The 23,110-nt window shown below is 37.4% G+C and overlaps 2 protein-coding genes across 3 annotated transcripts in view; one reads left to right on the top strand and one right to left on the bottom strand.

The window, feature by feature from the left end:
- Positions 1 to 356: 356 nt before the first annotated feature.
- LOC134754443 (chromatin complexes subunit BAP18-like) lies at positions 357 to 12,829 on the bottom strand. 2 transcript variants are annotated; one of them, XM_063690771.1, is made up of 5 exons: positions 12,663 to 12,829; positions 12,494 to 12,585; positions 11,454 to 11,555; positions 7,387 to 7,561; positions 357 to 3,055 (listed from the first exon to the last, which is right to left on the bottom strand). In XM_063690771.1, exons 1-5 carry the CDS (start codon positions 12,681 to 12,683, stop codon positions 2,948 to 2,950), a joined length of 498 nt encoding a protein of 165 aa, XP_063546841.1. In that variant the 5' UTR covers positions 12,684 to 12,829; the 3' UTR covers positions 357 to 2,947. The 2 variants fall into 2 exon arrangements, with proteins under 2 accessions (XP_063546841.1, XP_063546842.1); XM_063690772.1 differs by having other exon boundaries at positions 7,450 to 7,561; positions 12,663 to 12,827.
- A 4,242-nt stretch (positions 12,830 to 17,071) lies between these two features.
- The window catches only part of LOC134754147 (chondroitin sulfate proteoglycan 4), a 63,970-nt gene continuing 57,931 nt past the window's right edge, over positions 17,072 to 23,110 (top strand). The window contains exons 1-8 of the mRNA XM_063690246.1: positions 17,072 to 17,441; positions 17,624 to 17,760; positions 18,083 to 18,229; positions 18,650 to 18,793; positions 18,950 to 19,131; positions 19,296 to 19,509; positions 21,497 to 21,652; positions 21,792 to 22,019. Coding sequence (XP_063546316.1) covers positions 17,375 to 17,441; positions 17,624 to 17,760; positions 18,083 to 18,229; positions 18,650 to 18,793; positions 18,950 to 19,131; positions 19,296 to 19,509; positions 21,497 to 21,652; positions 21,792 to 22,019 — 1,275 coding nt within the window. The 5' untranslated portion in view covers positions 17,072 to 17,374. The remainder of the gene's footprint in view (positions 17,442 to 17,623; positions 17,761 to 18,082; positions 18,230 to 18,649; positions 18,794 to 18,949; positions 19,132 to 19,295; positions 19,510 to 21,496; positions 21,653 to 21,791; positions 22,020 to 23,110) is intronic.

The following is a 23,110-nucleotide window of genomic DNA, read 5'->3' as shown; positions in this document are numbered from 1 at the left end:
TGTTCAAGTTGGTAACTTAGAGAATTGACTATACATACCTACTCCATTCCAGATAGGATTGGTCGCAGGAAAAATGGTTCTATTTATAACATTATTTTTATTTTTATTATTTGTCACAACACAACTCACAAGTCAATCAACAAGCAATGTCATTTAGTAAGTAAAATTAAAATCAAAGGTGAAAATACTTTCACCAATTATTTTACGTATGTAATAATTTATATATTAAATATATTAAGAACTGGTCACTCACGTATTTTAAGTCGAAACGTCGGTCGGGTAGTGTGCAACCCATCATTTGACAATAATGCCGTAAAGAAGGGTAGTTTCTGCCCCCCCCCCCCCCTTGCTGCCGCTACCGGCGCCCGGGTCGAGTCATCGGGCTGCGGCCCGCAGTCTGCGCCGGTCCGTCACCGTCAACGCAAGCTCCCGATGATACTCCTCGGTACGGAGTGCAACTTGTCGAGCGTTTTTCGACTTAAAATACGTGAGTGACCCGTTGTTAGTATATTTAATATGTCTGTGTCTCATGGAAGCTTTGTTATTAAAATTAATAATTTATCAATAATACAACCATGTAATGAGGGCTATCGTTTTTTTGCTCACCAGTTAGCGCCTCTGTTGATGGTGGTCCAAAAGACTAAAGAACAGCTGTCAGTCATTGAAGTGACATTTGACATTTCGAACTTTGCGAAGACCACCATCAACACTAGCGCCCCTAGCGGCGAATTCATACGCATTAGCCCTCATTGTACTTACATGTTTGTATTATTTACTACATAAAGAAAGTTAAGTTCCCGTATAAAACACTCAAAATGGCAGAGGTAAACAATTACCTAGTTACAAGAAATTGAACGCCATGATTCCAAACTGCAATTTTTTTAATTTTTGGACTCCATAGCCAACTAGGAAACCCTATAAAACCACCGTGTCTGTCTGTCCGTCCGTCCGCGCCGCCAACAAAGTGGTAAAATTAATATTAGACAATAAGGTGCCTCCCGTACACGTTTTAATTGAATCGTGGGGATGTTTTTTCTCGCTTTAACCATATGGTGTGTGGTGACGTTACATACGCCTTTCAAAACAAATATGGGTTTTAGTGAATATTTTCGGAAATAATGGTACCAAAAGTCCATAAAAATGAGTTATGTTACATTTATACCTAATATAAAAACTATATTGTCATGACTGCATTTTGTTTTATTTTATTTGATTAACATTTAGTTAAATGCAATATCATTATTGTAATGAGCAAATATACTCTACCTATATAAAAATAATATTATCTACAACTCGAGAAAAGATTTAGAAACCCTGATCTTTTCATTTCTACAGTTTAATGTTATCTAGAATGGAGAATGTGGAAGTCGAAGGTCAAACCAGGTTACTAGTTTTGTATCTTTTTTTACAAATCAAACAATTACACATTTTTGAGTAGCAAAACCATACGTGCAACGAAATTCGGGATACACTAACATATAAAATTAATATTTCAGGCCAATTAGTTTTCCAGCATTTGCAGATGATGTGATGTTATTATGGAGCATGCTGTGTATAATAACTACAATTAACTTAGTTCTACGACATTAATCTAAGAATAGATAATTGGATGCATTATTTAACGTAATACTAAACTTTTTTCAGAATTATGAGGACTTAGGTGAGAAGTGGGTGAGAACAATAACATTTTTGTTTCATGCATTCCAAAAAAGGTACAAAATGGCATGTTCCTTTTTAGAAAACGCTAAATAGTAACATGCATTTTTATCATTGACACTAATTGTAGGTGAAATTAGTACAGTCAGCCTCAAATAAATAGTGACGACCAAAGTGGCCAAATAGTACCTATAATAACACACCTTTGTTACTATAGAAATAAGCATGGGTTCCGATACATTTGGGTACTTTTGGCCGTCACTATTTATTTGATGCTAACTCTTTACACACAATTACCGGTTTTCAGGTAGTCCATAAACCCTGCCTAAATTGCCTAAATTCAAGCCTGCAGAAATCCTGATTCTCTCACAGCTCACTGTTTCACATTAATTATGTTTTCATGGTGCACTTTCACTTTTTTGTGCCTTAGAATTTCCCGTCACCCGATATTAACTTGTCACCAACGCACACTATATTATTTCATTACCCGTACACTAACACTGAAGCAGTCTTTTGGTTTTTAACACACGCCCCTTAGATTCCCTTTATATTATTTACAATGAGTTCAGTGCGCAATTAAGACAACCCTGACAAGGTGGATTTCTAAATTGTAGCGTCTATAGGTATAGGTATTTTCTCATAAATCATAATATTTCACGAAAGCTATGGCAAACCTACTACTACCTACTAAAACTGTCCGGCAATGGACATCAGGTCTATGTTATTGACAGCACAATCGAATTTCTAAAGGATGAAACAAATTTTCCAAGATGGCGGCGGTTCCGCAAGGTCCCCAAATGTCCGATGGTCTGAACACGAAAGGACCTTTTATTAACATACATAACAAACTTCAGGGCTGTTCTAGAGATTTCGGCCTTTGTCCTAGTTTGATTGTGATATACGGCCTAATCTGAAGAGTAATGCAACATGGTACTGGCTTCCTGCATAGTATTCACTAGCATTGTAAGCTCAAATATAGTACATCACTACTAGGAAATAGGATATTCGAAATCGTAAATAACTGAGCCACTTACGATGATGAAATACGGTTGCTTGCTAACGCCTTTAGGTACTAACAATGCTGATGCAGTTTGAATAACAATTTAACGGAGCCGCCAGTAAATACACAATATCATCAGATATTGATATCAATCAATAAAGGTTGGAAGTTAAAATGGAGCGGGTAAACTCACGCGATTGGCACTAAAGGTTGTCTTGTATACACACTCAGTCTATATTGGGGTGCGTTTTAAAGCCTTCCTGCTTAATAGAAGGAAAAGCCAAACATGTTTCAGGTGGCCACCTCCTCGCTGCTGGCCTCGAACTCCAGCTTGACGTCGCCGCCGAGGCCCTCCACATCCACCTCGTTCTCCGAGGCGTTAAGCATGTTCAGCGTCACCTGGACATGCACAACATGTTTTAATCGTACAGGTAGTCAGCAAATATTACGGGAGTATTTTAAACAATAACTTAATAGTACGCTTTTATTGCCTAACTTACTTTCTTAGTCATTACTTAGCTACAGCAGTAGCTCGATGTGACTACATTTAGTTACATCGAGCTACTGCTGTAGCTACCGTCAAAAAGTATGTATCTAAATTTTAAAACTTCTAGGTATATGGATATTTTCGAAAAATTCTCATGCTAGAGCCACACTAACGGGAAACGCGTTAATTATCGCATTAATTGGACTTTTTCATACGGCCACACTAGGATTATCGCGATAATCCACGGTGTTTCCCATTAGTGTGGCCCCGGCATCACGACGAAACGAACCAAATTTCCAGTAAAGGGGAACTGCCTTTTGTTTCCCGTGAAATTTGCGGGTACTAAGAAAGTCCTACTGGCACAATATCTAGACACCAAGCCTACACGGTGCATCTACGAATACAACCCAAGCACATTCCACCATTTAATAAAAAGGATTTTTTGTATATCATTGTTACCCGTCATCTTTTTGTAAAATGTGCTAAAGCTGCGTCAATCAATGTAACAATATAACAATTAATTTATTGACATGCAGTATATTTTTAATCTAACAATGGTATCCACTAAAGCCGATAATACTCTAGGTCACTCCACAACAACAAAGTAGCTTCACTACTATTATACCTAGGTCTAAAATAGGGACCTTTTTTTAAATGCCTACATCTATTTTTTTATTGCGCTTATACGTTGCAATAAAATTATTATTTAGAATAGACAGGTCTCGAAACGTTACCTAAGAGCTCTTCCAATTCGGACATCTTCAATGATCCAACTATACCTAACCAGCGTTCTAATTAACCTCACTCATGTTTAAAATAATAAATTAAATTAAATCTTTAAAAAAAATATTTGAAAAATAGGTGTGACATTGTTTTATCAATGCAATTATATTTATTTTTATGTCGCTTTTTACTTTGTATCATAGTATAGTAATACTGTTATATTATAATATAACCCTTAATTTGACGCATAACATGCAAGCTTGTGAGTTCAAATCAAAGATTATGTTTAGGAATATATTTCAGCCTATATACGTCCCACTGCTGGGCACAGGCCTCCTCTCATGCGCGAGAGGGATTGGGCTATAGTCCCCACGCTAGCCCAATGCGGGTTGGGGTTCACATACACATTTGAATTTCTTCGCAGATGTATGCAGGTTTACTCCCGATGTTTTCCTTCACCGAAAAGCTAGTGGTAAATATCAAACGATATTCCGTACATAAGTTCCGAAAAACGAGCCAGGATTTGAACCCGCGACCTTCGGATTGAAAGTCGGACGCCAGCGCCAGATCCATTCGGCCACCACCGCTTGTTTTTTTTTTTTTTTTACTAGCCTAATTTAGTGTCCCACTGCTGGGCAAAGGCCTCCCCTCGTTTCCTCCACTCGACCTTGTCGTTTGTAGTGTTCCGTGTTTCTGATTCTATCAGTTCTGCGAACACCTAGTATACTGCGCTCCATCGCTCGCTGGCAAACCTTGAGTTTGGACTTTAACGCCTCAGTTAATGACCATGTTTGAGCACCGTAGGTAAGGATAGGCAGGATACACATGTCGATGAGTTTGCGCTTGAGACACAGGGGAAGGTCGCCCTTCAATAGCGCCTTCATGGACCAGAAGCTCTTCCAGGCGTTGTCAATACGTCTATTGACCTCTATGGTTTGCCTGTTTTCGAAGGAGGCTATCTGGCCCAAGTAAATGTACTCATCAACATATATATCCTGTATACATATATAACATATATAACTGTATATCCTGCCCATCTACCGTGACCCTGTGTTTTGCTCCATGTTTAGGAAATAAAAATGTAAAAAGATGGCATACTGTGTCCCGTTGCCAACTTAAGGGTTTATTTCTACGCTGTATTAAGTTTCGTGCACCATTTTCTATTAAGTCGGGGAACCATCTTATGGTAAAATCTTGACTAATAAAATAAGGTAGAGGAAATTGAAATACTCTTACCTAGTCAAAATAGTCAGTCATCAAAAAGTCTAGGCATAAGATAGTTTCCAGACCAGTTTGTCTTCTCCCTCCCCTTTTTATCTTACTTACACTACCATGCCACATTTTAACAAGCCCATACAGTTACAACGAATTCGGTGTGTTAATAATTGTTTCATTTATTTATCGTTGGCGAAATGTGTCCTTTGTTTTTTTTTTCAAAATGTTGACCAATTTGCATAACACATTTCAATAACTACATATTATGCAGTTATAAATCCTGCATTATGATAGGTAACATCAAAACTGTATGGATATTTAAACCGAGACCATGCTAACATTAAAGCCGCTAACCAAATAATTTATATTTTGGAGCGATTATAAGGACGAGACAGTTTTTCTAATCTGAATTCATGGATTCTTTTTTTAAAGTTCCGTTACTGCACTGTGGACCCCAAACCCAAACTTTAACCACATTTTCATTGCAATGGAGTAAATAATATTAATATATATGTTATCATATATATTAATATATATTATATCTGTGTCTTATGTTCGTTTAAGGAAAAGATAGATATAACTCCGTAATAGATGGATACAGTCTATGGAAAAAACGTGCCTCGAAAATCACGGAAATTTGATTCTCGATCAGATGGCGCCACTACCTTTGGCCTACTCTCGTATAGAGGGCGTTGACGGTTTCGTTTGTTATTTAACAATTTTAACGCATATCAGTGAAAGAACATGGATCAAAATCATATAAAAATAATTACGGAAATAAAAAAAAAACATTTATCCATATTTAAATACATTTTATCGTATTTTTATAAATCATCATTTTTAGTTTTAAAGTGTGTCGATAGATGGCAGTGAATTTACTTTACTGTGGTTACAAACACCGCTCTATTCTATTATATCCTCTTTGTTTAAGGTGTGGATCTTGGAGTCTGAGTGTAAACGACTAAACACCTTAGGTCGTAACCAAAGATAGATATAACTCCGTAATAGATGGATACAGTCTAAGGAAAAAACGTGCATCGAAAATCAAGAAAGTTTGATTCTCGTTCAGAGGGCGCTACTAGCTTTGGCCTACTGTCGTATAGATGGCGTTGACGGTTTCGTTTGTTATTTAACAATTTTAACGCATATCAGTGAAAGAACATGGGTCAAAATCATAAAAATAATAAATGCAAATAAAAAAAACCATTTATCCATATTTAAATACATTTTATCGTATTTTTATAAATCTTCATTTTTAGTTTTAAAGTGTGTCGACAGATGGCAGTGAATGTACTGGGGTTACAAAGTTTACTATGACAGTACCGCTGTAGTATAAGTTACTCTATGGTCGTAACACAGAAGTGGGTCGTAATAAATAACAATTGCCAACTGATGAGTTGCTTGACTTTGTGTTTCCCTTGAGATTTTGTAACCAATAGGGTATTTTACAATTTTTAAAATAAATTATTTTACGCAATGCATGAAATAAAGCACCAGAAAATTAATGGAGTAACGTAGACAGCAGTTATTTTTAGACACAATTTCTATTTTAAAACCCGTATAAAACTATAAAGAGTAGGTAATTTTATTGTGACGTCACATGCTAGTGTTTCATATAAATTCCATAGTAGCAAAATCGTTTTGACAGAGAGACAGTGATTTGACTAGTAGTCAAAAACCCTATTATATCCCTTTTTTTATAAGATTACAAATTTACAACCTCAAAAGTTGTGGTAGTAATGAACTTTTTCTTCCGAAATGCTAGGGATCCTATGATATCTAATATTGCGGTACAATAATATGTAAACGACTCAATAATTCAATGCATAATTACTCCGATTTAATTTTAGAGGAAAACAGTTCCTTAACTCGTACTTTTGAGGTTATAAAATTCCTAATCTGAAAAAAAAACGGGGTACCTATAATATTGGGCAATGGAGATACTCACAAAAACGGCGACTACTTCGCCTTGATGTAAAAAGAATATCTCTAGTCTGGCATCAGAATTTATAAGTGAAATTCGTCCAGTTATTCAAGGCCACTCCGTAAATAAATTGAAGAGACAGAATATATGTATCTTAAAAAATATAATCATAACACAATCATAATCACTAAGTAGAAATATTTTAAAAATATCAGCACATGCAATCAACAGCCCAGTGGGAAAAAAAGATTTAAAAAAATAAAAATAAAAAAATCATCTAAAAAATATTCAAACTTCACTAACCAAAACTCAAGAGACAAACACAACAACTAATAACAAGTGACAAAGACTTTGCACTAAGTAGTTAGTGAAGATTTGAACCTCTGCGTTTTTTCCTAACACCGTCTGTTGGTTGAGGGCTCTGAGTGGAGACTGATTGGCTACCTGAGGCGGTTGGGGAGGCTGGCTGTGGCTGGTCACCGTACTGCTTACCTGCCTGACAGGTATACCTGCATCTTCAAAAGCCTTCTTCTTTAGAGTAGTACGGATTTGTGTTCTGAAACAGGTTAATGGCATGGCTGATTATATTAATACTTAAATAATATTTTAATTTATGTAATATTACAGATTTATCTAACATTGTCAGGCAAAAGCTATGTACAATACCGCTTTGGCTAGTTCTCAATAGAATTTAAAGGCAGACCTTTACATTATGAAAACAAAACTTTGAGCCCACTTTAAGATAAACATGCTACGGATGGGTCCATATTGGGTTGCATACAAATGAAAGTCATATCTTTGATACGCATAACCACTTGTGTCATAATCATCATTGCGCATACAAATCAAAAGTCATATTATATTGTGTCATAATGATTTTGAATTTTGAACCATAATGATTTAAGGCATACCAAGTTATTCATAGCCGTTCATACACCCACCTCCATAACGTCTAAAAGAAAACGATAAGCAACACAAGAAACTCCTCGAAAAAAAGCTTACCCCAAATCTTCGTCCAAACACTTAATTCGACGGAGCCCCGCTCACGCGGGGCTCCTTTTCTGCGTAGTTTGAAGACGCCTAACGAACCTAACCTACCTACTATTTATATAAATCTATATCTATGATTAGTTTCTTTTATAAAACCGTTACTTCTACTGGAGGGGGCTCCTCTCCTTCGATCGCCTCTTTTATACGGTCTTTGTGTGGTTATAATTATGACTAAAGTAATATTTGCTTCATGGGTCCCTCACAACCATACATATTTATTATTTATGCTTTGTAACATTTATGAAAAAAACATATTATGACCAATTTTTAACATGCAGATACGTCTGCGAGTGATACTCCAAATTTTATATTAAAGGAAAAAATGGAAAAAGTTACTTTTTCCATTTTTTCCTTTAATATAAAATTTGGACATATTATGACCACTAAATATATGACATAATTTTTTATGTCTATATTAATAGTATGCACTGCAATACTTCGAACGAAAAACAATTATGGATATCAAGCATATGACTTAAAATTTTATGCGAATTAAACTAATGACTAAAAAATTATGACATAACTCATTTATGACAAAAACCCAGTTATACTCAGGAATAATTCTGACAAAAGATTTTTATGACTTAATAGTTGCATAAAGTGTTATGACAATTAAAAATATGACAAAAGTTATTATGCGACCAGGGTGCCCCGCTACGGACCCCTTAGGGGTTAGGGGTCCCTTAGGGGTCCATAGCATGTTTATCAGGGGTCCGCAGTAGATCAGTTACCTTCTGTAAACATACTTATTAGGAAATCTCGTAGGAAACTTGATGAGACCTAAGTGTAATGAAATTTATAATAAAAGTAATTTTAAATATAAATATTATTTATTTTATTGTTAAAGAATTACAATTTAAAATTAAATAAATAAAAAATTAAACTAACCTAAAACATAAAACCCAATCATAAAAAAAATGCCCCGTCCAACAGGTCGGCCTGCGGCATGGACCCCATTACGCCGGCGGCGTTACCTCTCTGTACCGCTAGGGCGATACGCTGAGAGAGGTACGCACCGGCCCTACGGTCCCCTGTGGAATCTACCAGCCGTGCCGACAAAGCTCTCATAAATATCTTCATGTCGGATGACCAAGGACCCTGAGTCTCTATTGCGAGCGCCGCAAACTCATAGTCGTTAACTAAGGTCGAGTATTTGCGGCGCTTGAGAATCTGGGCCTGGTCAGCCGCAGCGCCAGCCTGGATGCGGGTCGCCCTGATGTGGGACTGTGCAAGGGTGTCAACGTACGTCGCGTCCCACACCAGGGCTCTTCCTAATTTCCACGGCACCAACGTGGCTCCGTCGGGACGCTTGCCGTCGTCTCTAGCCATGCCCACTGGTTCTAAAACTGCAGGCACAGAGACGGTGGCAAGCGCGACGGACCAAATATAAATAAGGTTTTTTATTATTTTCCTATAAGGTTTTATATTTTTAAACTGGGGTCCTTGGAATTAGCTCCATGCATGAATTTATTTTTATTTTTGGATTCATAATTTATATCGTTGGAACACCGGAAATGATAAAAATACTTTTGTAAACCTTAACATTATTTTATTAAAAAATATTTAAAATGTTGAAAATTTTTGAGCGGTTGAAACGCTCATAATTTTTGGCGCGAATTCGACAGAGCGTGATGACGTCACACGTTGGGCGGCCCAACTGACGTTTGCTACTAATGACACTAATCTGTCGAACGCGTGACGTCACGTGGCGTTTCGAGCGTTTCGCTCACTCGCTTTTCGCGGGCAAATTTTTGTACTTTTTATTTATAATTTTAAGTAATTAAATGGTAATTTAAAAACGGAAATGCATTTGTAACATGATATAACGGTAACAAACATCCGAATAAAACAAATTTCGTTCAAATATAAACTTCATGCATGAGGCTAATTGTTTAAATTTTAAGAAACCCTGCTATATATCTATATTATTTCATAACATTATAGGTACTTTTATTAATACAAAGAGTATTACAAAAAAATATAACAATTACACATAAAATAAATAATAAAACTAAAACTAACTACAATTATAATAACTAAAGCTAAAAATTAAAAATACCTATCAAAATTTTGTGCCTTTGGTAGGGTGCCCATCACGCAGGCAGCGTTCCCGCGCTGGATTGCTATGGCCAATCTTTGCGCGAGAAAGCCGCCTGCGCGAGGGTCACCTGTGGCCTCCCTTAGGCGTTTGCTGAGCGCCTTGTGGAGCCCCCGTGCCCCTCTACCCCACGGGCCTTGTCTCGACGCCAAATGCTACAAACTCGTAGCGTGCGCCGAGACAACTATATTTGTTTACCTTGAAGCGTTCTCGGACGTCAGCCGCCGCCCCGGCCTGTTTGCTGGTGGCTGAAATGTAGGACGCCGCCAACGTATCTGCGCAGGTGGCGTCCCACACCAGCGCGCGGCCCATCCGCCAAGGGATCAACGACATCCCGTCGGGGCGCTTGCCGTCATCCCTTGCGATCTGGGGCTCCAGAGCCGCAGGGACGTTGGCGCTGACGAGCGCTCTCCTCAGGATGTCATTGAGAGCGGCATGACGGGATAGGCGGCCGGCGTCCGAGGAGCAGGCGAGTCCATGGTGGCCGAGATGATCAACGGAGGCTCCACAAGAGGCGCAGCTGTGGTCCACACATACATCGGCCCCGACCCGGAGACCGATAGCAATTCTGAGCGTGTTCGGGTCGATGAAAGTGCCGGTGTTGGGTGAAGGATAGGCGTGCAGCCATTGTCCAGATTCTGGTCTAGACACAGCTAGGATCCTTGCGCGGTCCCTTCCCGACGACGTGTCAATTAGAGATTTTAACACAGCAGTAGAGGCCCTCTCGGGTTTAGATGGTACATCTGGCAGTTTAGTTAGCCAGGCACTCCTGGCCTCATCCAAGCACGCGATCTCGCAGTTTGTTGCCGATGGGGCTTTGAGGATTTTACCTGCGAGATCAGACGTGCTATGGATTGAGGACAAGAATGCCGGCAGGGCAACACTCGATATTTTGCGTGTTCCTAAACCTGCCAAACCTAATGGGCAAAGAAGCCTGGGTCCAAGCAAGTTCATTAAAACGGACATTCAAGATCGATTCCAGTTGTGACTTAAGGAGACTATCGATGGGTTGAATTAAATGAGCGAACTTCCAGATAGGGTAGCAACTTATTATTTATTATCAATATAATAACGTTATGAATTATGTAAATGGAAAACCACAGTTAAAGGTTATATAGCACTGCCCACAGTGGGTAAAGTTCATCATAGAAACTAGTTGTTGGTTGTAAACATATACATAGATATTATTCTATGAAATATAACGGTATTTTAAGGTTTGTTCACAGGAGCTGAGGTTGGTTTGGCCTCAAAACAACACATCTGTAGTAATATTGTAAAAAAAATATTGTAATATACTTACACAGTCCGATTCTTGATATGCTGGCTGAGCTTGTTGAGGTCCACAGCAAACCGGTGTACACAAGACCTGAGCATTTCTATCTCCTCATCTGTCCACTTGCCTCTGATAAATTGAAGGATTATTAATGTAAATCATAATAGAACATTCCTATTTGTTCTGTAGATTAATGTAACACTTGTTTATAATTTTAAAATTAGGTAACCTTTCATATAATACCATCTAATTAGTATTTATTGAGATTTGTAAAACAAAACTCATTGTTTGTTTTGGTATTTCATAACAACCTTAGAAGCTGCTGAATTAAGTTGAACCCAATGAAGATTACTACTACAGTGTACTCTTTATAACGAATTTCAAAGGACTGAGTGTTATACTGCGTAACAAGGTATTTTATACTATGAAAGGTAACCAAAGTCAGTTAACTTAAACGCTATAAACTTAGTTTTGAATGATTCACGGTTAGTTTCACTAGACTTATATTGACCGGGATATAGACTGTGATTACCTTTTGTATTACTTGTGAGCTTCCGATATTTCGACGCAGTTACATGCATCATGTTCACGGGTGGCTATAAACTTATTCAGTATATCGAGTTTCATTATATTGTATATTGAGTTTTATAAAAAGCACATGTAAGTAATTAAAAAATACTATACATATTTATTTATTTATATGAGCCTAGAGTATCCCACTGCTGGGCAAAGGCCTCCCTCCCCCCTTTCCACGCATCCCGATCTTGACCTGTCTCCCACCAGTTCCTGTGAAAGGCGTCAAGGTCATCTCGCCAACGTTTGCCGTATGCCGGATGATTTGTGGGCTAAAATAACAACCAATTGGGTCCCACATCAAACCCGGGGTCGCGGCAAACCTCGACGACTATACATATAATAAATGATATAGTGCTATAGGTTTAGCAGCTCTTGTGATCATAACCTTTATATGGAATAAGCATTTAAGCAATAAAATCTACATTGAAAGATCTAAAGACTGATATTTCATTAGCCTGACGATATTTCTCCAGCCGTTAGATACGACATACCCAGGCTGCGAGTCACCAACAGGATGTAACAGCATAGTCATTTCAGAAAGCTTGTTAAAAGCTGTACCGGCCTCCCGAAATATCTCTCCAACCTGGCAAAATAAATGAACAAAGTAGGTAATAGGAAAGAAAATTGGCACCTCCACGGCACATACTGTAGAAAACCAACCTTCGCAGCAGAGTTATTCATTTTTACAATGAATATTTATGCGTGTCACTGAAGTTACTTAAACCCTGTCACGCAGCAGATACATTAATTATTGGTTTCAGTTCTAATGTCGAAGCAATAAGCAATAAGAAACTGCAAAACCGGGCGTTCAGTACTATTGTACAATTTGAGTCAGAGAAAACCTGCCAAGTGAAAAGTGCCAAAGCTGTGTGTTGCCCGGTTTTGCCTTGCGCTCTTCTGAGCGATGCGTTCGAATATTTCCCCCTAAAGTGCAGACGAGACCAAAGAATATAAGAGACTCCTGTGCATTTCAACGATCGTGTAGGGCTCAGAATAATGACTAAAGCATAGAAGTCGGGCAAAAATGCTTCGCAAATATGTATACCCGTACTTTACTTCCTTACGAATTAGATAATGTGCCGAAAAGAGATGCATATATGCTTGTTATTTCTCATTTACGTACGGTGTCATAAGTTTGATAATTTGCTAGGGATGTAACTGTGTCGACTTTTTATATCGATAAATTATGCATAAGTTTATGTGCCGTCTAAAAGAATAATCACGAAATTGGCAAATTGATAATAGTCTGGCTAATGAAAGTTGAACCAGAAATAACGCGGCAATTTCAAGAAATCTGTAGCAGGCGGCTCGTTGAAATGAAATGAAATGCGTGGAATACAAGGATTGCATAACTTTTATACTTTTTATAATTTTCATATTCTAAAAATCATTAAAAAGTATAAAAATGATGCAATCCTTGGAATCAAAGAGCCGCCTGATATGAGGATTAATGCATGTACCTAGTATAGCTTTTATCTCATTTGCAGTCTACAACTCAGAACCGTCTAACTATACCTCTCGTTTTTTCATCATTAGAAAGAAGGCGAGCGATCTTAACGTGTCGTTTTATCGAAAAACACTTTGAAAATAAGTCACAACAAATATAATATACGATCATTTACATACTTTTGCTTTCATAAGTAAAATATTGCTATATTTATAAAAAAACTTGTCAATAAAAAGACACGTGGAAATGGTTTACCGTTTTTTCTAATGCTAAAAGACTAAGAATAGTTTCTAGTCATGTATGTACCAAATAGAAATGAAAAAAAAAACGTTCGTGTAATATATTTTTTTAATTTAATAATAGGGAATATTACGCGAAACTCGGCGTAGGTGGCGCCACTATCACAATGTGAGGGTCTATCGCGAAACAAGAAAATCGAACTTTCGTTATCTAACATCTTTGTCACTCTTGCCCCCAGAAAACTTGTCAAAAACCTGTTAAAGGTACAGTTTGAATAAGTTACTCTACGGTGCACTAAAAAAGCTAGTGCTGCACTCTGGTGGCAGAACATTGCAGTAATATCCCCTATTCCTCGTCCTTTGGAAATCTGAAATAAAAAGTTGAGTTTTGTGACCAACAATATTAATAAAAGGAACATTCATCAATGATCATTAATGTCTTTTTTATAAGGGGTTCCGTACCCAAAGGGTAAAAACGGGACCCTATTACTAATACTTCGCTGTCCGTCTGTCTGTCACCAGGCTATATCTCATGAACCGTGATAGCTAGACAGTTGAAATTTTCACAGATGATGTATTTCTGTTGCCGCTATAACAACAAATACTAACAAGTACGGTCCCCTTGGTGCGCGCGTCCGACCCGCACTTGACCGGTTTTTAGTATTAAACTATAGTCTGGCAAACACAATCTGTCAGTAAGTAAGAACAAGTTAGTCATTATTCTGAGGAACATCCAAAGAGTCGATCGGCGGCGAGGCCCGTGGCCAGTACTCACAGACGCACCCACAAGTAAGAGCGAAAAAGCGATATCTCTTTCTCGCTCTAACTTTTAAACTTACCCTACACCTCAGAATAATGACTAAAGCAAAGAAGCCGGGCAAAAATAAAAGCTTGGTAAAAGATATCGTATTCACAACACGCTATTACTTTTTGTCTATGAGTGAGTGAGACAACAATCCGCAAGTTCTTTCGTTTTTTTCAGTATTGTCATAAGATGAACTGAGGGAAATGTCAAATGGTCCTATGTGGTTCTATAATATAATCCAGCCAAATAAAATATATGTTGTTATTTCACAGGTAGGTGTCAACTGTAACAACTTGACATAGTCGTATTATTTTAGTTGAAATATTTCGGGAATTTCAGCGGTCATCTTGGTTTATTTTAATTATATTGTTGCTATTCCTGAAAGTTTGTTGGAAAACGTGCTGAGTTTTTAATTGTAATGGTTTGAAGTTCCCTTTGTGATAATGTCTTGTGTGATCGAGGGCTGTAAATCGCATACAGGAAGAATAGAAAATACGCTTGAACCGATAACCTTTAATCGGTGAGTTTTGTTCAATTTTGAAGAAATTAATTTATAGGACCTGACCCTAAACATAGAAATCGATATGTTGTTTATGTAATTATTACTTGCATTCAAGTCTATATAGATTTTTGCATATATTTTCGAACTTTTCTGCTAAGTATGAAAGGTTATATTTTTGGCATAGTGATGTATCGACCTCAGATCAATAACCTATCGACATTTACAGCTTTCTTATAGTTTGGCCCAGGACTGTCTGACTGTCTTAATTGATGAGTACAGTCAAGGCATAAATATATATACATTCCCAGTCTCAAAAATATGTGTACGCTCAGATAATAAAACCGTGTTCACATATTTTTAAGCCATTTGTCTGGATCGATATTTTTGCCTTCGACTGTACCTATAGTTTTCTTTGTTCTTACTTACTGACAGATTGTGTTTGCCAGACTATAGTTTAATACTAAAAACCGGTCAAGTGCGGGTCGGACGCGCGCACCAAGGGGACCGTACTTGTTAGTATTTGTTGTTATAGCGGCAACAGAAATACATCATCTGTGAAAATTTCAACTGTCTAGCTATCACGGTTCATGAGATACAGCCTGGTGACAGACAGACGGAAAGCGAAGTATTAGTAATAGGGTCCCGTTTTTACCCTTTGGGTACGGAACCCCTTATAAAAAAGACATTAATGATCATTGATGAATGTTCCTTTTATTAATATTGTTGGTCACAAAACTCAACTTTTTATTTCAGATTTCCAAAGGACGAGGAATAGGGGATATTACTGCAATGTTCTGCCACCAGAGTGCAGCACTAGCTTTTTTAGTGCACCGTAGAGTAACTTATTCAAACTGTACCTTTAACAGGTTTTTGACAAGTTTTCTGGGGGCAAGAGTGACAGAGATGTTAGATAACGAAAGTTCGATTTTCTTGTTTCGCGATAGACCCTGAGATTGTGATAGTGGCGCCACCTACGCCGAGTTTCGCGTAATATTCCCTATTATTAAATAAAAAAAATATATTACACGAACGTTTTTTTTTTCATTTCCTATTTGGTACATACATGACTAGAAACTATACTTAGTCTTTTAGCATTAGAAAAAACGGTAAACCATTTCCACGTGTCTTTTTATTGACAAGTTTTTTTTATAAATATAGCAATATTTTACTTATGAAAGCAAAAGTATGTAAATGATCGTATATTATATTTGTTGTGACTTATTTTCAAAGTGTTTTTCGATAAAACGACACGTTAAGATCGCTCGCCTTCTTTCCAATGATGAAAAAACGAGAGGTATAGTTAGACGGTTCTGAGTTGTAGACTGCAAATGAGATAAAAGCTATACTAGGTACATGCATTAATCCTCATATCAGGCGGCTCTTTGATTCCAAGGATTGCATCATTTTTATACTTTTTAATGATTTTTAGAATATGAAAATTATAAAAAGTATAAAAGTTATGCAATCCTTGTATTCCACGCATTTCATTTCATTTCAACGAGCCGCCTGCTACAGATTTCTTGAAATTGCCGCGTTATTTCTGGTTCAACTTTCATTAGCCAGACTATTATCAATTTGCCAATTTCGTGATTATTCTTTTACACGGCACATAAACTTATGCATAATTTATCGATATAAAAAGTCGACACAGTTACATCCCTAGCAAATTATCAAACTTATGACACCGTACGTAAATGAGAAATAACAAGCATATATGCATCTCTTTTCGGCACATTATCTAATTCGTAAGGAAGTAAAGTACGGGTATACATATTTGCGAAGCATTTTTGCCCGACTTCTATACTTTAGTAATTATTCTGAGGGATGTTCGGATGATTTGACGACACTCTCGTACTCGCGTTCCGTCCTGTAACCTCGTAGAGAGTCTGGATGGGCATCAGACTTATACTTTGGCGTTAAAAATATATTGCACAGTTAAATTGTTTGTCCAAAGATCGCTATACGGTTTTATCCAAAAAGCCTAGATTCCGAGGCAAAACTCGTCAAAAATACAAAAGCAAGATTTATGATTAAATTTAAAAAATATTAAAAGCAGAGTATCAGAGTATGCTTGAGATGAACGATGTGTTTATTGAATAATTTTATTTATAATTACAACAAAAGTTGAAAAGTCGTGTCCTATCTTGCCAGTGTAGTATTGTTATCAGTGTTAGACATGATAGTTGGAAATTATTGTACGGTTGAGCCTTTGTTTGACGCCACGCCTCGGTGGCTACAGTGTTGACTTTCGGAAATGTATTCGTACTTTGTGAAATCATATTTGAATTATCGAGTAACAAATTTAACTTTTACTTCTCTACTATAACTGGGATACACAAGATGCGCTAAGAAGAATAGATCAACTTTTTTCGTACCTCTATGTTTATTAAAATGGAACTTATTCTTATTTTATCTTTGATCCCTCTGGGATTGGCTTACGACAAAGGTAAGCTAAGCAAAACCGGCGTAGGTTTAAACCCAAATCTACTAAAAGCGGTTTACGCTCGTTGAAATGCTTAATCCTAATCAATCATAAAGTATTGTAGTTGTTGCTTTATCATTTGTATATATTATACAATCATTCCTTTTTTATTATTTTGAATAACAATTTACTCATGAATGTTTCAGCATCTTTCTACGGAGCTAGCTTTATAACATACCCACTTCAAGAAGCAAAGGGTGTCACAGACATCAGTTTTCGGTTTAGAACACATCTGTCAGATGCATTGTTGCTCCTGGCTGCAGGAAAAACTGACTATTGCATGGTGGGTACCAAACACCTATTATTGTATGTTAATTGCATCAAAACTGACTATTGCATGGTGGGTACCAAACACCTATTATTGTATGTTAATTGCATCAAAACTGACTATTGCATGGTGGGTACTGGGTACCAAACACCTATTTTATGTGTATGACATTATTGTATGTTTATTTGCATCAATCATATTTGTTGCAACTTCTGTCTTTTTGATTATCTCCATCCATATGGGGAATGGCCCTACAGTTAAATAAATTTATGGATTACATGGCTTTGGAATTAAACTTCACAAGGATTGCCAACCTGATTTAAGTATTTTTTTTTAGATCAAGCTAGAGAGTGGGAGAATAAAATTGCACATAAACCTAGGCGCTGGTGAAAGTGAACTGTCTTCACCTAAAGGAATATTTCTCAATGATACTCAATGGCACCATGTTAGCATCATCAGGAGGGAAGCTAATTTAACAATGAAGGTAACCTTGTTCACTAATAATTTTAAATCAGAAAAATATAGACAAAAAGTAAGCGCTGGTGGCCTAGTGGTAAGAGCATGTGATTTTCAATCCGAAGGTTGCGGCTCATACCAATGAGTTTCTCGGAAGATCATTTGATATTTACCAGTTGCTTTTCAGTGAAGGATAAACATTGTGAGGAAACCAGACTAATCCTATTAAGGCCTAGTTTCCCTTCTGGGTTGGAAGGTCGGATGGCCGTCGCTTTCGTAAAAACTAGTGCCTATGTCAATTCTTGGGATTAGTTGTCAAGTGGACCCATGAGCCATGACAAAATGCCGGGATAACGCAAGATAGATGATAAATATAGACAACAATTTTATATATAGTAAATTAGTTGCACTGCAATATTTCATTAATGATAATTAAACATTTTTAAAGGTTGATGATAGTACTGTTAGAAAAAGACTACCCGGAAGATTCTTTGAATTGAACATACACTTTGGAGTATTTCTGGGAGGGCAAGGTGATTTCTCTGAACTGTTCCTGGGCCACATGGAAAACTTCCGAGGGTGCATGGAGGATGTGAGCATTATTATTATGTTGTATGGCTTTATGAAGTTTTTGAATAATCTTTATAATTTTATAGATGTATGAATTGTTATTATTTTAAAGTTTATGTTACTGTATTTATGTGACCATACCTGTCTTCTTCCTTTTATTTTTATATAATTTCAACAGGTGTTATATAATGGAGTTAAAATAATAGAAAAAGCTAGAAGTCGCAGTGCCTCAGTGCATGTAGAGGGTGTCACATGGAACTGTGCACCTGAATTTGATGCAGACATTAACTCAGAGATCAGCTTCATTGATGAAGGCGCCTATCTTATATTACCCAAGATCAACTCTAGGGCTGGAGGAAGGTATGTATATTTTAACTTGGAGTCATTTTAAGGGGTGAGTTTAATAAAATTTTCTTTATGCTCAATCTTTTAGTAGATTCAGGCCAGTGCCAGCATAGATCCCATTCAAACATTATAAAATGGGATAGATAAGGACTGTATCTCAATTATATATTTTTTTTCAGATGGCAGATTGAGTTTAAGACAATAACACCTAATGCTATAATTCTTTACAATCCTGGAGGTGGGAGAGGCTCAGTGTCTGATTTTCTTGGTGTTGAAATACTGGATGGAGTAGTCAGAGTTAAAATGGCGCGTGGACAAATAATACACACTGTGAGAGTCAGTGATGGACAGTGGCATAAAATACATTTGTTATTCAATCCTTCACTAATAGAGGTACCTGTTTTTAAAATTCTTTCTTTTTTGACTTTTAAGTAACTATAAGACTGTGTGTCTAAAAGTACAATTCATTTAGTTCTGCTCCAAGTGATACATAAGTATTAATGCAATGCATAATTGTGTATAAAAAACCTAGTTAATTGCACATTGCATTAATTTGTATATTGTATCCAAGTGAGGATTATGTAGAACTACCTGGACTTGATACCTTAGATTAGATTCATTAGATGCTACATGCAATTAGATGTCTCAATTTATTGCCTTTTTCTTTTTATGTTTCATGTTTTCTCTTATATGTTAAAGTAATATCATACAGCCAATACCACCTTCACTTGTAATTTTTTAATGGGGGGCTGTAAAGTCTACAAAGCTATTGGCAACTTTGTGGTATGTTTATGTGTGGTATTTCACTGATTATGTGGAAATCTGCGTCAACTGTTGTGTCACCAAAATTAATTTAGTGCTAAAGATTATTATTTGTAGTATTTTACATAATCTCGAGACCATGGGGTCCCGATATTTGGAAGGCATGCATTGCCTTTGCAGTTTGGCTTTTAGTTTACTCTAAAAGTGATGTGACACAACCAATGATTATCCCTGTATGCACCCAAGGATAAGTCCCAGTTAGCATAGGACAATAAAAGGAAATTGACCAAACACATGGAATGGCACCCGTTTTCTACCCAGTGGCTGTTGACAGCACATCCACCTTGCGAGCATATTCCACTCTGGTGGGCCAGTAAATGCAAGCCAGAGGTGAGAGTCCTACGGACCCTGATTAGTATTCACTCCGGCCGGCCAATGAAGCTAAGCCAGAGAGAGGGCCTAATCAACTCTTAATAAATAAATAAATAAAAAAGCCTTTTATTTCTGGGTTGAAACTTAATCTAAATTTTTCTAAACCCAATATGTCTAATATCTAATGATCACTCCAGAACCCTCCTAAGAGGTATAGGCCTCTTCCAGAATCTGCCACTTTCTTCGGTCTTGGGCCTCCCATATCCAGTTGGCCCCCACTGTTTTAATTATGTCGTCCGACTATCGTGCCAATGGCCGTCTTCTCTTCCTCTTTCCGTCTGGACCTTTCCAGGCCGTTGTGGGAAAAGTCCACCTCTCGTCTTGGAGTCTGGCAACATGGCCAGCCCATCTCCATTTTTGTTTCTGGGCCTGGCTTAGTGCGTCTATAAGCTTAGTTTTTTCTCGGATTATGGAATGTCTGATCTTGTAAATTTTTCTTATTTTAAGTATACTCCGTTCCATGCCCCTTTGGCATGAAACTATCGTCCTTTTGGCCTTTGAAGTGAATTTCCATGTTTGGCATGCATAGATCATTGTTGGGAGTATGCACATATCTATTACCTTCTTCTTAAGCTTGATAGGTAGGTCGCTTTTTAGGGTTTCTTTTAGACTCCAGTACTTATTCCAGGTGTTTTTAGTTCTTCTCTCAATTTCCATCAACTCAATCAACTCTCTCAACTTCCCATACAACTCGCCGCCACAAACTGCCATGGGGCATATTATTGTATATGTACATATATATGTTAGGCTGTGTATGTATTTATTGGCCTTAGTAGCCCGAAAATAAATTATATCGTATTTGCGCTCTGCTGCATTGCGAAAGTATTTTCTTACCTAAGTTTGAGGATTTCTGTTGTATACCCAATTGAAAATATACTACCCAAGTACACATGAATGTGGCTTGAGTTAAACTATTTTATTTCCTTGGCAAGCCTATATTGGCTATATTCGCAATTGCTTACTCAGTATAAGTCTAGTGTGCATTTTATTACTATCCAGTTTCATAATATAACCATACTTTAAGAGCACAGTATAATGCATTGCGAATTCGTTACATTACTAGTATTAGGCACCTACTTAATTCTTGTCAAACATAACATACTGATTACCTAAGTATTAGTAATGTTTTGATAGATTAACATTTGATGTTATTATTAAATCATTTTACCCAACTTAAAAATTACAGCTCTCCGTGGACAATGTAGCAATGAGTACAAGAATCGAAAGTGGAGGTACTCGGTATTTAGACCTGTCTGACTCATTCTATCTTGGTGGAATCGAAACTGAAAAGCGACAGCGGGCCTTCGCAAAAGGAATCAAAGCAGCAGATTCTAGTATAATGGTAAACTGTTAATAGTATAAGCATTTGTTTCCACACCTCCAATTTCCTTCCTTCCTTCCAAACTCCTTGGAACGCATGAACTTACAACGCAACAGACAACTGTGTTTTAATTAATTCATTCATTATTTTTGGCTTACAGGGTTGCATAAAACCGATAGAAGTAGATGATAAAATATATGGACTGCCGAACTCCGTGGTCACCTACGGCGTGAGTCCTAAATGCATTTGGTGGTACCCGTGCCACGCCAGCCCCGCCAACCCCCCCTGCGTGCCGCAGGCGGTGTGCGACCAGCACGGCGTCGACCACTTCACTTGTAAATGCGACTCTGATCTCTGCATTAACCCTGACTATGCCGAGAAGTACAAGGTAACAAGACCCTGGAGGTTGTCTTACTGCCTTTTCAGTTGTGTGTCAGAAGAGCCCACGATTCGCTACCTAAACCGTAGACTAGTTATTGAGTCACCTTAACTTTTAATTTAGGAAGGAAACTATACTTTATTCTGATCTAACTGATCTAGCTCGTCTTAGCTGCTGTCATAGGAACTTAACATTCTTAATCAATGCCAAAAAAAAGAAGAAATCAGCTGCTTTACGACTATTAATATATGTCACCGAATGTATAGATAACAGAATACCAACAGGGACCTTATTTCTTGATATGTCGAAGGCATTAGATCCAGTTAATCATAAAATACTTCTTAATAAATTGGAGCGCTGTGGAATTAGGGGTAAGGCCCATGACTGGATATTAAGTTATCTTAGTAATAAAACTCAATGTGTAGGAATTCCAAGTATGACCGATAATGAAAAAGTTTCAACATTAAAGACTTATGGATCGTCCTACCGGCAAAACGTTAATCCACAGAGAAGCGTTCTGGGTCCGCTTCTCTTTCTGCTTTACATTAACGACTTGCCCAGTGTCTCATCTGACAAATACATATTGTTCGCTGACGATACGTCGGTAATAATTAGAGCCAACCCAGGTGAATCACTTGAGGATATGATTAACTCTACTCTGACGAAATTGCATCAATGGCTGTCTAAAAATAATCCAAAGATAAATTTAGCGAAGATCAAAATTGTTCAATTTAAAACGCAAAAATCTAATTATGCTCCACTTAACACTGAATTTATGCAAGAAAAGATAGAAGAAGTCGATATCACAATGTTTCTCGGAATACGGCTAGAAAACGTGTTAACTTATAAATCACATGTAAAATACGTCTGTGACAAGCTACACCGGTTCGTTTATGCATTTAGGCGCTTAAAACAGATTGTTTCACGTAAAGCAGCTATTACCGCATATTATGGCTACGTCTACTCGAGCCTTACCTATGGATTAATAATCTGGGGAAACTCGACTGAAGTCTATGATGCTTTTAAAGCTCAAAAGAAATGCATCCGGGCCATTTGTGGCAGTGGACACAGAGAAAGCTGTAGGCATCACTTTAAAACAT

This window comes from Cydia strobilella, chromosome Z, assembly GCF_947568885.1.
Source record: "Cydia strobilella chromosome Z, ilCydStro3.1, whole genome shotgun sequence".
NCBI lineage: Eukaryota > Metazoa > Arthropoda > Insecta > Lepidoptera > Tortricidae > Cydia > Cydia strobilella.
This window is presented reverse-complemented; position numbering and strand designations above follow the sequence as displayed.